The 15,805-nt window shown below is 45.0% G+C and overlaps 1 protein-coding gene across 1 annotated transcript in view; it reads left to right on the forward strand.

The window, feature by feature from the left end:
- sphkap (SPHK1 interactor, AKAP domain containing) overlaps window positions 1-15,805 on the forward strand; it is a 94,341-nt gene that overhangs the window by 29,567 nt on the left and 48,969 nt on the right. Inside the window, exons 4-7 of the mRNA XM_056282894.1 lie at window positions 6,696-6,755; window positions 7,769-7,909; window positions 9,078-9,339; window positions 11,969-15,347. Coding sequence (XP_056138869.1) covers window positions 6,696-6,755; window positions 7,769-7,909; window positions 9,078-9,339; window positions 11,969-15,347 — 3,842 coding nt within the window. The remainder of the gene's footprint in view (window positions 1-6,695; window positions 6,756-7,768; window positions 7,910-9,077; window positions 9,340-11,968; window positions 15,348-15,805) is intronic.

Genomic DNA, 15,805 nt, shown 5'->3' on the forward strand with positions numbered 1-15,805 from the left:
ATTTCCACCCATAAACATCACTCGCAGCCATATAAATCTCATTAAATTAATAGCGCAAATGCGGGAACGTTTCCAACAAATAGACGTGCATATTGTGCACAGAAAGTGTTCCACATAAAATAATTAATGAGAAAAAGCTAAACTAAACTATCGTAACAAAGGCCTACAGTAGCCTACTACATATTGATCAATAAGCATCTGGAAGTCCCCGCATCACGCTCGCACCGTCGTAAGCCTGCACTATCACTTTATCTCTCTGCTGCTCTCCCTTCTATCACTTTATCTCTCTGCTGCTCTCCCCTCTATCACTTTATCTCTCTGCTGCTCTCCCTTCTGTCACTTTATATCTCTGCTGCTGTCCCTTCTGTCACTTTATCTCTCTGCTGCTCTTCCTTCTATCACTTTATCTCTCTGCTGCTGTCCCTTCTGTCACTTTATCTCTCTGCTGCTCTTCCTTCTATCACTTTATCTCTCTGCTGCTCTCCCTTCCATCAGTTTATCTATCTGCTGCTCTCCCTTCTATCACTTTATCCCTCTGCTGCTCTCCCTTCTATCACTTTATCTCTCTGCTGCTCTCCCTTCTATCAATTTATATCTCTGCTGCTGTCCCTTCTATCACTTTATCTCTCTGCTGCTCTCCCTTCTATCACTTTATATCTCTGCTGCTCTCCCTTCTATCACTTTATCTCTCTGCTGCTCTCCCTTCTATCACTTTATATCTCTGCTGCTGTTCCTTCTATCACTTTATCTCTCTGTTGCTCTCCCTTCTATTACTTTATATCTCTGCTGCTGTCCCTTCTATCACTTTATCTCTCTGTTGCTGTCCCTTCTATCACTTTATCTCTCTGCTGCTGTCCCTTCTATCACTTTATCTCTCTGCTGCTGTCCCTTCTATCACTTTATCTCTCTGCTGCTCTCCCTTCTATCACTTTATATCTCTGCTGCTGTCCCTTCTATCACTTTATCTCTCTGTTGCTGTCCCTTCTATCACTTTATCTCTCTGCTGCTCTCCCTTCTCTGGCAGGATGTGTTGCAATTGATTGAGAATCGATACGGCAACAGTCTCGCTATTGGCAGTCTGTATGGGAGTAAAACTGTAAAAACGCTCCTGAACCTGATGTGATTTGCCAATATAACGTAGTACAAGTGTAGGGTATGCAACTTTTCTGAGTATAGTCGTATATGATAGGGTTAGTATCAAGCGAGCCTCCTCCATTGTAGCCAATCAGAGCGAGGCTCTCTAACACACCGAGGGAAGGGGAGAAAAGGAGAAAAAAGAAGAAGAGAGGCGGTGTGCGAGAGCTTTGCGGCTGTGTTGGCCGCTGAACAAATACGAAATCTAGAGAGAGAGAGAGAGAGCGAGAGAGACGTACTGTACGTGGAGTGAATGTGTTACCGTCTACAAGAATCCTTTGGGACGAATTCGTGTTTCCTGGGGTGCGTCGGAGAAGGTGTCCTGCTTGGAGGCTGCGAGTGACCACCAGCTAGCATGAATTCCCCTGACTAACAGTGGTGTTTGAAATGGACTGAGGACGTGGAAGTCAGTGCTTCGTCGGTGCCGTGAGTTTCAGAGGAACATTTGCCATTGTTGTAGTGTGCATGAGGCACGAAGAGGATTCTAGGCAGACATTAGTAGACATTAGTGTTTAGTGATTGGACTCTCTCCAGCACTAGCTTAGTACCGCACTGGATAAGCCTATAGTACTAACGTTAGTCTATTAGTCAGTGAAGCTAGCTAGCTCACTGGTCGTAGTGGCTTGTTAGTTCTCAGTACTGGGACTGCGCGCGTTCGGGTGAACTGTTGGATGCTGAGAAGAGGACGCGGAGGACAGTCGTGTTTTTCTAGTTTTGTGACTGAAGATTGCTGCCTGAGTGAAAGTTATTTCAACAGCAGTGTGAACGTTGGACGCGTTGCATTGCTGTTGGCGCCATTTAACTTCTACAGTGAGTCACGTAGACTACACGCACGTCACGTGGTTTGCCCTGCCGTACAGGCGTCTCTCCAACGGCTCATCTCGTGTGCCCAGGAGTCATCAGACTGGTATTTGTGTCAGTTTCGTTATTACTCATTGCTAGACTGTGTTCAAAAAACGAACCGAACTGTTTATGTTTGAACATTAATTGGTTTTGAGACTCAACATTTAGAGTGAGTTTCTCATGTGAGGTTGTGTTGACATTGTGTATACCAAGAGATACTGTGTATACAAAGAAAGTCAAACTCTATGTTTTTTTTCCATTTTATTTATTTATTTATTTGCTATTATCATCCTATAGTCTCCTTCTTTCAGCTTTTTCCCTGTTTTTCAGGGGTCGCCACAGCAGATTTTACAGTTTCCACCAGGACCCTGTGAGGGCACAGTGCCAATGACCGTTGTTCGATCTGGTATGGTCTTGTCAATCTGCATATTGATTTGGCAAAATTTTACGTCGGATGCCCTTCCTGACACAACCACTAACCCTATGGACGGGGGCACAGGTAAAGCGCTGGATGCCATCCCAGTATTCATGGACTTGCGCCCATGCCTGTCGCTATATTATTATTATCATCCTATAGTATTACATTCAATTGTTGTTGCCTATTGATTCATCTTTACTGTGTTTGGAGTTTAGGGCTTATTACAATACTTACCTGAGGGTTTATAAGTATTTTGGAGTTGTGTACTTACCTTGGAGTAGGGGCGTCTCAACTGTCCTGTTGGTTCTGGGGAGGGCGGGTTATGCTGAGCTGGACCCATAGCACAGCATACACTCTACATGTCAGGGGATGCTGTGTCAAATACCTTAGCGTGAAGCCCACCTCACGATATCTAATAGGGTGTAACATACTAACCACTCTGTTCATCAGGATAAGGCATCCACATACTTGCCAACGTAGGTACTGAGACTAATTGCATTGGGAATGGGGACCCAGACCCCTTCATTAACCTAATCTTTCAAGGTAAATAAGTACTATTACTACCCCTACAAGGCGTGGCTTATTGTGCCCGCTACACAAGCACTAACTGAGACTGCGTTGATACGTCAGTGGTTTCGTCGGACTGAATGGCCGGAAAGTCTGCGTTTTTAATCCCATCTACTATGTACTCATGCATGATCCCCAACATACTGTAGCGAATTTGGGGGGCAACCACAGGAACTGCCGCGGCCGAGACGCGAACCCATATCGCCCGCACCGCAGGAGACATCGCTAACCACTCGACTAAAGTGTCAGATCTGTCAGCCTTGCCTCTTAATGGTTAGTCAGAATTGATGTCAATCAAGCGGTGAACACAAGGGACTGCCGATTTTTTATTTATTTTTTTCCTCCAAATCTTAATCCATCTTTCAAAATCATCTCGCGATCGAGTGGCAATCAGCCCGCGATCGATGGGCACCCCAGGTTTACACCATCCCTCTCAACCTGATGGAAAATGCCTTCAGATAGGGCCATTCTCTTCCGAGGGTGGTGGTTACACCAGGCATTTTTACTCTGATTGGGCTGTTATTCCGATTATTAGTGGAATATGAGGGTCCGTGTAAACGTAGCAATTGATTTTCAAAACCACACAAGGAAATGGTATCGATATTCATCCCCACATGGCGTGTATGGATTAGTACCAGAGTAGTCAAATGATGGACCCTTTTCGCAGGTTTTATATTCCAGTAAAATGTATGTTAGATGTTCATCGTCCTTTTGTTAGTACAGTCGAATCAGTACCAGAACGTTTCCTTTCCCTGTTGACTGTTAATCAGTTAACATTAGTCAAATATTGATTGTATTTTGCATGATGATGCAACCCAGTCTGAGACAAAACATTCATATATAATGTAATTGCATTTCTCAAAATATGATGATTCATTGTATACAAATGTTGTTTTTTCCGTTTATTCTTTATTTTTTGTAAAAAAAATTTTTAAACCTACTGTTCGCACTGTACACCAGAATGGAGGAAATTACACGTCTGAAACTAATTTTCCCAAGAAAAAATGTAAAAAGAAAAAAAGTACAAATGTACAGCTATAAAATAAACCTGCTCTACTTATGCTTCTGGACCTCAGTTAAAAATGTTGCCCTGGCCCCTGCCTCTTATTTTCCCATCTCTCTTCTTTTTCCTCTCCTCCTCACTCTGCCTTTGATTACTTTTGCACTTATGAACCATCTGTGTGTGTGTGGGGGGGGGGGTATGTGAGAGAGAGAGCGAGAGAGAGGGAGAGCGTTTGGGTGTCTCTGCTTCATGAAACATCAGACTTCTTTCCTGCCTGGCCTCTGAGACACCGATGACGGGACTGTCCTCTGTTTTTCTCCTCAGTGTATCAGAAAAGGTATTGAAGAATGCAGCAGGCAGGCAGTTCCATATGCTCCACCTTAAACTATCACTTCATGTTAAAGGTTAACTCCTTGGTCATTTCAGTGAACCCCCCCCCCCGTGCTAAGTAGAGAATTTGCACTTCTACAGTCATGTCTCATCAAAAGGGAAGTGAAATCAGGCCCATTGTCTTGGGTTTCAGTAACTGGCTTAGAACAATCCCAGTGAATGGTGTTAACATGTAACAGCCATTCTGACAGAAGAGTCCTTGTTCCACAAACCTGAATGAACAATCGCTTAGCAAATGAGAAAGCTTTTCTATCCACCCACTCGCTTGCTGGCTGCTAAGGTAAATCTAACAATGGAGCAAGCGAATTGGTAGTTAAATACATGTTTTGGAGGAAACGAGCAGAGGCAGGTAAATGTTTCCAAACTACTTCAAACTTTTTATAAAATGTTTCTCCCCAATTGTACCTGGCCAATCACCCCACTCTCTGAGTTGTCTCGTTCACTGCTCCACACCGTCTGCTGATCTGGGGAGGGCCGCTTACTACCACATGCCTCCTCCGATACATGTGGAGTCGCCAGCCGCTTCTTTTCACCCAACAGTGAGGAGTTTCTCCAGGGGGACGTAGCGCGTGGGAGGATCACGCAATTTCCTCAGTTCCCCCTCCCCCCGAACAGGCGCCCCAACTGACCAGAGGAGGCGCTAGTGCAGTGACCATGACACACACCCACATCCGGCTTCCCACCCGCAGACACGGCCAATTGTGTCTGTAGGGACGCCCGACCAAGCCGGAGGTAACATGGGGATTCGAACCGCCGATCCCCATGTTGGTAGGCAACGGAATAGACTGCTACGCTGCCCGGATGCCCAACCACTTCAAACTCACTGTCACCATCCACCATGGGTAAACGTACATTTGTAAAACCTACTTCAATACACCTTTTTGCCACTATTAAAATGTGACGGTTACCACATTGGACTGGAAAGTATTTCCTGAGCTGGATCATAGCAGATTAGTAATGACGGTGAAATCCCCTCATTCTAACTGAACTCAGCGGCTCCATTGCACACACTGAATAATGACATTACATTTGACAAAGAATAACTGCAAAAAAGATGAATAATTGTTGATTCATGTGATCATGATGCATTTTAGATAACACTGCAGAGCTAATCTAACCAAAAGTAGCTCACATAAAAGTACTTCAAAATAGCTGAGATGTAACATCATTTTAAATCAGTTATTATTTGCCCCTGAATCCAGGAAGGAGATAGTGGGAGAACAGGTGCATAGGATGGATAAGGTGAATAAGGTTTAGGTTAAATAAAAAAACAGCAAGTGCCATACAGTATGCTAGTGTCTCACGTTGAGCTGATTTAGAGATGGGCAAAGCTTAGGGACACTGTCTTCATGCCGCATCTACACAGGATGTTTTGACAGTGAGAAGCACTGCGAGTCGTAAGACTGTTTATCGAGGCCTGCTAGTAGCAGGCACCACATCAGCTGGAGAAAGGAGGAAAGAAAAGGTGAAAAACGGTGCTGCATGGAGCGTGATATGTTGTTCTAACCTCAGTCGAGCACTGGTAGATGTGTTTACACACCTATAGTCATACCGGTGCATTTGTGCATCAAAGCATGCGAATATAAGTGAATGGCTGCTCATGCATGTTGTACGGGTGTGTGCGTGCGTGCGTGTGTGATTTAGTCGACCCTCCTACTATGTAAAGCACTTTCTCACATCACACCTGAATACATTTTAATTATGGGTGATTTTATACAGACTTTTAATCCCCTGGTACAGAAGGACTCACGCTCTGCTATAGTGTACATACGTATATAGTGAGTTACACTGGACCAGGAGCTGAACTGAGTATGTGTAACTCTGCAGGAGGCTGTGTGTTGGAAAATCAAGTAGCAGTGATTGGATAGTCTCAGACTCCTCACACCAAACACCAGGACTCCATCACACACCATTAAACCTCGAACTACAAGTGAAGTGAGGATGAGACATAGATGCAGGAGAGCGAGAGAGAGAGAGCAGAGTAGAGAAAATGAGGTGGATAGCAACAAAAAGACAGAGCAGGAGACTGTGATGTTCAGTATTAGGGGAATACACCTTTAAGGACACAGGGAATTATGGGATAGTAAAACAGAGGAGCCATGGGAGCGGGAAGGTAGACGAGGGTCAGTCGGATTATGTGAGAGTCAAGTCAAGTCAATTTTATTTGTATAGCCCATCATCACAGATTACAAATTTCCCTCAAGGGGCTTTTCAGCAACACCAGGATAAGCAGTTTTGATAATGGATGGATGAGTTTAGCTTTGGTCATACTGTTACTTTAACGCTCGCTTCTGTCTCTTTTTTCCTCTCCCCATCTGTTTCTTCCCCTCCCGCTCTCAGGTCTGTTTTGTGAACCAAGACCAGCGGAAAATGGACCGCCTTGATGACAGAAGCATCAAGGTGAATCCGACCCCCCTCTCCATTCTCCCTGCTTTCTAATCCACACTTTTATTTAAAGTTATCATTCAATGCTGCAAACATTGGCTCACCTTCCATGTATTCAGGACAAGTTAGCCAGATGCATAACAATCCTAACATATGATACAAGACTTTTCACAAAAAAACAAAGATTTCACTGTTTAGCGTGGATTTTGTTGTCTTGCATGTCTGTTTTGCACTCAAAGAGAGGACATGGCGGATGTCCAGGTAGCGGTCTATTCCATTGCCTACCAACACGGGGATCGCTGGTTCGAATCCCCGTGTTACTTCCGGCTTGGTCGGGCATCCGTACAGACACAATTGGCCATGTTTGCGGGTGGGAAGCCGGATGTGGGTATGTGTCCTGGTCTCTGCATTAGCACCTCTTCTGGTTGGTCGGGCCACCTGTTCAGGGGGGAGGGGGAACTGGGGGGAATGGCATGATCCTCTCACATGCTACACCCCCCTGGTGAAACTCCTCACCGTCAGGTGAAAAGAAGCGGCTGGTGACTCCACATGTATTGGAAGAGGCTTGTGGTAGTCTGCAGCCCTCCCCAGATTGGCAGAGGGGGTGGAGCAGAGATTGGGATGGCTCGGAAAAGTGGGGCGGGAAAAAAAGGGGGGGGGGCATGGCATACTTTGATGTCGTTAATGTTGGTAACACTTTATTTTAGAGGATCTGAAATTACCTAGTAATTTCATAGTAATAAGGTGGTAATTATCACGCAATTTCTTAGAAATAAGGTTGAAATCACCTTGTAATTTCCTAGTAATAGGATGATAGTTTTTACAGGTAATTTTACAGCTAACCCTAACCCTAACCCAAATTACAAGGTGATTTCAACCTTATTTCTAAGAAATTACATGATAATTACCACCTTATTACTAGGAAATTACTAGGTAATTTCTGACCCCCTCTGACCCCCTAAAATAAGGTGTAATCTTAATGTTACTTTAACCTAAAGACTATTTTGTGGCTCGCATCTCTTGCACAGAGACTGGCCTTGGTGTCTCCTGACCTGCCAAAGCTGGTTGAATCACCAAGTGTCCAACAGCCCAAGGAAAATGAGATCCTTTTGCTCGGTGGCCTGGAGCCTCCAGTGTCTAGCCAGCCTCACCCACATTCCCCCTTTCAGGTGAGTTTGAAAGGACGAGTCCGCATCCATCCACGCAGTTTCATTGTCTACTTCAGTCTTCCAGGAGGGCAAGATAGAGTCACAATTTGCTGTTTTGCACATTTGTATCATATCTCCATCAATGAGGACACCATTTCCAAGGAAGAACTTGAATTCATTGTAAACGATGTCCCTCATCACCTTATTGATGTAAAATGTCCCTCTGTCGTTTCATCTTTGCAGGACTGTGGAAAGACGTCAGATAACTGACAATCTAGCTGGCATTTAAAGCTAAATTCTGATAGGTGCAGAGATGTGGAACCAAAACAGTTTGTATTCAGATTAAAAAAAAAATCATGAATCTTTAACTTTTCTATTACAGATTCAAAAATTGGCCCATCATTCTTGATGGTAACTTTGTCAATATAGTGTAAATGAACAGTACAGTGCAGGGGAATGGGGGCAGAATACTTTGTCACAATGCTAGTTCATGCCTGAAAGGGGAAATGGTACAGATTATGGTAGCTTTGGTTTGTTTTTGCCACAGTGTATTTTATTCTGACACTCTTAACCATTGGTTGGGGCCTCATTTTAAAATGCCCAACCCCCCCAGAGATATTTGAGCACTAAATAACGTAATGTGTGTTTTCCTATTTTTTCCAACATTTGAACTGGTGGATCCATCTGCTGATTATCTGCACACACGGCCATGCCTATGCAGCTGCTAGATATAATAAATACATACTTTAGCAACTGTCTGGGGGCATTTCAAAGAAATTTTGAATAGAAATTTTAGAAAATTTAAAGGCCACTTGTTAGTTGAGGTCAGTTTATTTGAGCTGAAACTTTGATAACACACACCAGTGTTAAAATCACACCCTCTTAAAATCAGTACACAGCCAGATAACCTTGCGCTGGCAATTTGTCATTTATCAGTAGGGAACCAATGTTTATATCAATATGTTTAAGGAAAACAAACAGGCAGGAAAAACAAATAAGTCAGATGGTTTGATTTGGATATTTAAAGTCATCATCTGTGCCTTTAAAAATGTTCAGTGTGTATTTGGGCATATTTGTATGTGTGTGTGTGTGTGTTAGTGTGTGCATATTTGTGCATGTGATGTATGTGATTGTCTGCATGTGCATAATATGTATTTACGCATGTCCTGGTCAGGGTCAGCAGCAGCAGCAGCAGCAGCGAGGGACAGATGTGTGTCTGGTGCAGTGTTCAGGGCAGAGACGCCCAACTCAACTAAGCAGCATCATCTTTGAGATCAAAAAGTTCCTGATCAGCCTACAATGGGGGAAGGACCGACAAACACCGCATGGCCGTGCAGCTGGACAACGGATGGATGATGACACCAACCGCTCCATCTCTTCCATAGAGGAGGACTTCTTGACAGCTTCAGAGCACCTAGGAGATGACAGCGAGGATGATGGATTCAGAAATGGTAGGATTTGTTCACAAACATTTCTCCTGAAATTTTATTTTTTCCTTCTTAAAAAGTCTGAGTCTGGGGCATCTGGGTAACACAGATGTGTAGTCCATTGCCTACCAACACGAGGATCACCAGTTCAAATCCCCGTTACCTCCGGCTTGGTCCGGCATCCCTATAGACATAAATGGCCGTGTCTGCGGGTGGGAAGCTGGATGTGGGTATGTGTCCTGGTTGCTGCCCTAGCACCTCCTCTGGTTGGTCGGGGCACCTATTCGGGGTGGGGGGGGGGAATAGTGTGATCCTCCCATTGTGAAACTCCACTGTCAGGTGAAAAGAAGCAGCTGGTGACTCCACATGTATCGGAGGAAGCATGTGGTAGCCTGCAGCCCTCCCTAGATCGGCAGAGGGGGTGCAGCAGCGACTGGGACACCTTGGAAGAATGGGGTAATTGGCCGGGTACAATTGAAGAGAAAAATGGGAAGGAAAAAATAAGTCTGAATCTGTTGAATTGCATTTGCAAAGCTGAATCCTCACTAAAAGTGATCATATGCAACTTACACAACCCATAATACATTCAGCAGCCTTATTCAAAGAAAACACGTTTTGCAATGAGCAGCTTCATGCACTGATTAACACTGAGCAAGTGTGTTATTTACTGACTGTATTATTTCATGACTTGTAAAGACATGCACATGTGACAACACTGCTGGTTATTTCGAATAGAGCTGTTGTGTTTTTTTCCATTCACAGCCACTTGGTCACATTATGTGCTCTGTGCTAATGTTTTTGTTGTTGTTGTTGTTGTTTTTTACATATTTATATTGTCTACGAACTTTAGCTTTAAACAGTTGCCTTAACAATCTAGCTTTTGCTTTTTTCCGGTAGTTGTTCACAAAGATTGTTTTCACCATAGCCGTTTATGCTGCTCCTCGAGTCTACAGTAATCTCTATCATTTCAAAGCATTGGGCTCCAGGATGCACCCGTTAACCCACCTATTAACCTCCCGCACGCATATTGACTCATCAAGTTTGCCACGCTTCCACCACCCTTTTTGGTGTCCAACAGGACACCGAATTGGGTGGTGGCAGCGTCTCTAAATACATTCCTCTCGACTGTGATGAAAAGACATCCTGCAGTTAGTGCACATGCAGGGAGCACTTTTAAATGCTTTTTTTTCTTTCCTTCATGTGGCCTGTAATACCTCATCTGCTATCTCAACTTCTCTTTGGCTGGCTGCACATTACAGTCCTTTTCTATCCCTTATCATGTGTCCACGGCTAAGGGCAGCTACCTTAAAAGAAGGTCAATGTGAATTTACTTTTACACATATGGATGTGAGATGGCACTGCCACAATGCAGAGGGCCCTGCTTTAATCTATAATTGACCTCATGTGAAATTCGATCCAAAGCAGCAACAGTTGTGTGCTCCTCTAGAGTTAATGTAATATTAGTTCATCACTGACCGAAATGGTATTCTTTTTCGCTGGGTAGCGGGGGTAGCTGGTTCTATAGGAGACATTAACACAAGTGAGGTGTAAAGTTACAGCCACCATAACCAGGCATCATTAGTTGTGTTCTCCATAGCAGGATCACATTTGGCTTTTCCAAAGGGAGGCTAAGCTCAATTTGGTCACAGGAGATGCGCCAAGAGACTTACCACCCTACTCTGTCCAAAATGGCTGATATAGGAGTCTATGGGCAATATTTAATGCAAAAATAATTTATCCACCATCGACTGTTGAAATTGTGGAACATTCACTGAAAAGGTAATTGCTGGTAAAATGTAAGACTAATAAATGTTCCTGAAGTAATGATGATCATTTGCAATATTTGTTAAACATTTAGTTATTAATACTTATATCTGTATCTATGAAGTTGGAATGATATTGTCCATTTCCTCTTGAGATTGTAGCATCCTTTGAGAGGAAATAGTTTAGTGAGACAGTGAAAATAGGATAACTATCAAAGCTTCTTCTCTTTTGAGGGTAATTTAAAATTTCCATGTGTTAATCATTGTGGTGGCATCTCTTTAATGTACACAGTACTTGCCAATGTTGTCTGTATCACTGTAGCCCGCTACAGGAAACTGACTTCTGCAAATCAGTGATGTCAATGGTTTGTGGAAGAACCAAAAGGCTGACTGGCTGAGATGTTCATTTTTTAATCTCCACTGCAAAGGAACTCTCATGCAACGGATACTGGTACATGTAGGCAATGTAGAATAGCTATCTTGGTTGGAGGACATCGATTTCTCTGTAAAACTGAATTGCACTGAAACAGTTATAGTTTTAAAAGACTAAAAAGACCACCAGTACTTACTGGTCATTCCTATTATTAGTAGCAAAATGTATCTTTTATGGAGGGCAGAAATATTTACTAGTTTGAAAATAATGCTTAGTTGACTAACCAAGTCTGTTGGAGAGAAAATGGGAAATGATTACCCTAAATTCTTGTCAGTTGAAAAAAAAAAAGGAAAACAATTAAGCAAGGTTTAACTTAGCTGATGCAGGGAAAAGCAGGTAAATGTTCTGGCCCAGTCATACTGGGAAAACAATGTAGCTGCTCTCAAATCATTGTGGACATTTCTCACTCCCTGTCTGTATCTGCACCTCTTTCTTGTTTTTCCCTGTCTTTCTACAGAGCCAGAGAGTGGTGGAATGCCAGAGAGCTTGGAAGAGGTTGTACAGAAGCACTGCATCAGACTTGCATGTCAGAGAGGGCAGCTGGCCCATCATCAGGACAGGGAGGACTGTGAGCTGACTGCCAGGGCTCCCACCAAAAAGGGAGGCATTCAAAGAGCTAAACTCCACACCAAGGAGTCTGCTGGTCACTATGCCACCAACCTGGCTGAGTCAGTACTGCAAGATGCCTTCATCCACCTGTCTCAAGATGAGACCTCCTTCATCCCTGAGGCTGCAGTTAGTGTATCCCCCATCAGCTGCCCCTCAAACTCTGCTTCTTCCTCACAGGCAAAAAAAACATCACGGCAGCACACTTGCTCCTTTGAACTCCCCAAGATTGTCATAGTTCAGAGCCCCGATAGCTCTGAAGGAGCTGCAGAGTGGCCAGGGACACAGGCCTCTCAATTACCTGACCAGGGTGTCTCTGTTGAACCCAGACAGGTGTCTGAGCACAGCACACAGCAGCATAACCTCAACCATAATGGAGAACACCCTACTAAACCTCTGGAGTTGGCTCTTGCTTGTGCTGCCAGTGTCATTGGCACCATCACCACACCGCAGCTGACAGAACAGCTCACTATGGAGTCTGCCTCAGAGGAGGAGACAGAGGAAGAGCTCCAAGAGGCTGAAGTGGTAGCTGACTACTCCTTCTCTTCTGCTATGTGCGGAATGGCTCAGGTGGCTGGGGCTGTGGCAGCAGTAGACCTGACTGAGGAGTCGGGGGAGGGTGGTGATTCAGACACAGATTCTGGTGAGGTCTACATGACCTCCCAGGGACTGCTGTCTGCAGCTGAGGCCTCTGCTGCCTTCACTCTTCACTGCAGCATGGCAGAGGGCACCAGCATTGAGGCCTTCCGTGCAAACATTTCTGAGGTCCTACACAGGGAGGCTGCTGAGGTACTGGCTCAGCCCCATGGCTATAAGAGTGTAGCCCACCTGCTGGAAGCCACCCATAAGAAGATATTGGAAGGCATTACATGTTCAAAGAAATCCTTTGTGGATGAAACAGAAGTGGATGACTTCATCAGTGAGGTGACAGACACCATATTTAAACATGCTTTAGAAAAAGCAAAAAAGAGAAAAGAATTGGAGGGTCCTGGGAAAGATGCCCCCAATCTCCAAGTTTTTTTGCAGGAGAGTGTGAACAGTTTGCTCTTTGACATCCTTTGCCTGACACAGAGGAAAATCAGTGACATTTCTAAATGTGAGCAGGGGGCATTTGACCTGTGGTTAGGTGATATTTGTACTAGAGAGGCTGCTACCATCAAGGAGAGCAGGAAACCATCAGTTCAGTTACAGCACTTGGTTGGCTACAGCCATTCCAACAATAATAATGAGAGCCAGAGTGTCATGCCTCACTACACAGATAAGATGACCATCATTTCTGGGAAGAAGGAAGAGAAGGACAGTGATGCTTCTGGCTCTACTTCATCAGCATACAACAAGGAGCAACACAAACAGGGTCAGATTAAATGCATGTCCATCTCTGCAAAGGACTGTTCCGACCACCAGCAGATCCAGCAGGGCAAGGGGGCTCTTAAAGAGCCTCTAAGTGAGATTTCTGTCATGAGCACAGAAAAAAGGGGACGTTTCGGGGTGGGGAGTGACAACAGACAGTCCTCTCTTACTCCCCAGTCCTCCTTCAACTCCTGCAGTTCCCAACTCTCTCTGAGAATGGACTCGGAGTCCAGAACACCCATTACTTGCTTTGCTGATGACTTGGCCACCACGGTAGTATCTATGGCCACAGAGTTGGCTGCTATTTGCCTGGAGAACTCTACCGGGAAACAACCCTGGTTCTGTGCTCTAAAAGGGACATCTGGAGAGGGGCCAGAAGCATATTTGCTGCCTGCTTGTCGCACAGTACTTAGAAGGAAAGAAGGGCAGAATGGTAGCACTGCCTCCAAGAAACATCGGGCACCACGGCTCAGTGAGATTAAGAGGAAAACAGAAGAGCAACCAGAGTTGATGGAGCGCCTAGTGAACCGGGTGGTTGATGAAACAGTCAACCCTGATGAACCTCAGGACCCCTTTGCCCTCTTTGCCTCAGAGGTCACAGCAAGGATCATGAATTGCCCCGAGCTCAATGTGGTAGACACATCCAAAGCAGGCCAGCCACGCAACAGGCTACAGTGTGAGAGGTGGAGCCGAGGAAAGGCATCCAGTTATGAAAGCATCCCAGAGGAAGATGCTGATCCATCCGGCACACCCAACACCCTGGGTCCTGGCAGCCGTCTGGGTCAGAACCTGAGCCGGGGAAGCTCAATATCCAAGCAGTCAAGCTGTGAGAGCATCACAGATGAGTTTTCACGGTTCATGGTTAACCAGATGGAGACAGAGGGAAGGGGATTTGACCTCCTTCTAGACTATTATGCAGGGAAGAATGCAAGCAACATCCTAGCTGCAGCTGTGCAGCAGGCTGCTTCCAAAAAAAATGGCCACCTTAATGTCAGGGCATCCTCTTGCCTTTCCAAACAGTCCAGCACAGAGAGTATAACAGAGGAGTTCTACAGGTTCATGCTCCGAGACATGGATAAGGAGAATAAAGAGTATGGCATTGCCAAGACTAGAGAGTGGAGCAACAGCCTGCTCCCCCCTTCTCCCAGAACTCCTTTCTGTATTCGACAATCCTCAGTCCCAGACCGCCGCTCCTCAGACTCACGACTCACTGTCAACTCTCCCATCAAAGCCAACTCTTTCGACGGATTCGCTCGCAATGTGCATGGAGACACACTGAACATCTACCCCACCAGCTCAGTATCAGCCACTGGCCTTTGTAAGTCAGACTCCTGCCTGTACCAAAGGGGAAAGACTGACCAGATCACAGATATGCTAATTCATGAGACTTGGTCCAGCTCCATTGAGTCCCTAATGAGAAAGAACAAGATCATCGCTTATCCAGAAGATAGCATCGAGCTTGAAGCAGCAGGAGACTCTCAACCCCATGTCCAGCAGTTTGCCAACCGACTGGCAGCAGACATTGTAGAGACTGGGAAGTCTGCTCTGGGGGGGCAGCAGGATGGAGCTGGGGCAACTTTTGGATCACAGCCACAGTCTCATATGCCAGTAGGGGTAAGGAGGGAAGGGTTCAAACAGTCCAGGCCAAGTTGCAATCATATTAAGGCCACCCAGGTGCAGGATGGGACTGTGGCAGGCGGCAACAGTGCACCCCGCATGAGGGGTCCTAGGGATGTTCCAATGATCCACATTGAGGGAGATCAAAAGGATGAAGAGACTTTCCAGGATACTGAGAGGGCAGGGCTTCACCTCCAAGACATGCCTCCAGAAGTTTCAGCCCCCAAACGTATGGAGATAGCATCACTAGCCAGCAACGGCAGGTAAGGTCACCACGTGTACTGGTCACGATTCTTCTGTGTGTGAGTCAGTCTTCTCCTTCACACAAAACAAGGTCTTACACACCAGTAGCAGAGTTATTCTTTGATGAGAAGATCATATGCTTGTCAAAGGATAAAGCTTTTCAACAAGCTTTTGAACTTCTTAATATAGTAAGAGGGAGTAACAACGAGAGAATCACATGGCAGAGTTATTTTTAAGGTTTATTGGAATCAATTATTATAAGAAAACTGAAAATTTGGTGTCTAGATCCTATAAATAGAAAAAGTCCATGCTTGCTAAGGCTATTTATAGTGCTTAGTTGCACTGTGACAGCTAAACAGGGGGTCTATGCCCAGGGGAAGAACGAATCTGTTTTGATACTGTAGGATTTGACAGACCCCCAGCCAGGCTGTGATTTATAATGGCTGGATGACATACGGTGGGGGAAAAAAACTCTTTA

This window comes from Lampris incognitus, chromosome 7 (genome assembly GCF_029633865.1).
Source record: "Lampris incognitus isolate fLamInc1 chromosome 7, fLamInc1.hap2, whole genome shotgun sequence".
Taxonomy (NCBI): Eukaryota; Metazoa; Chordata; class Actinopteri; order Lampriformes; family Lampridae; genus Lampris; species Lampris incognitus.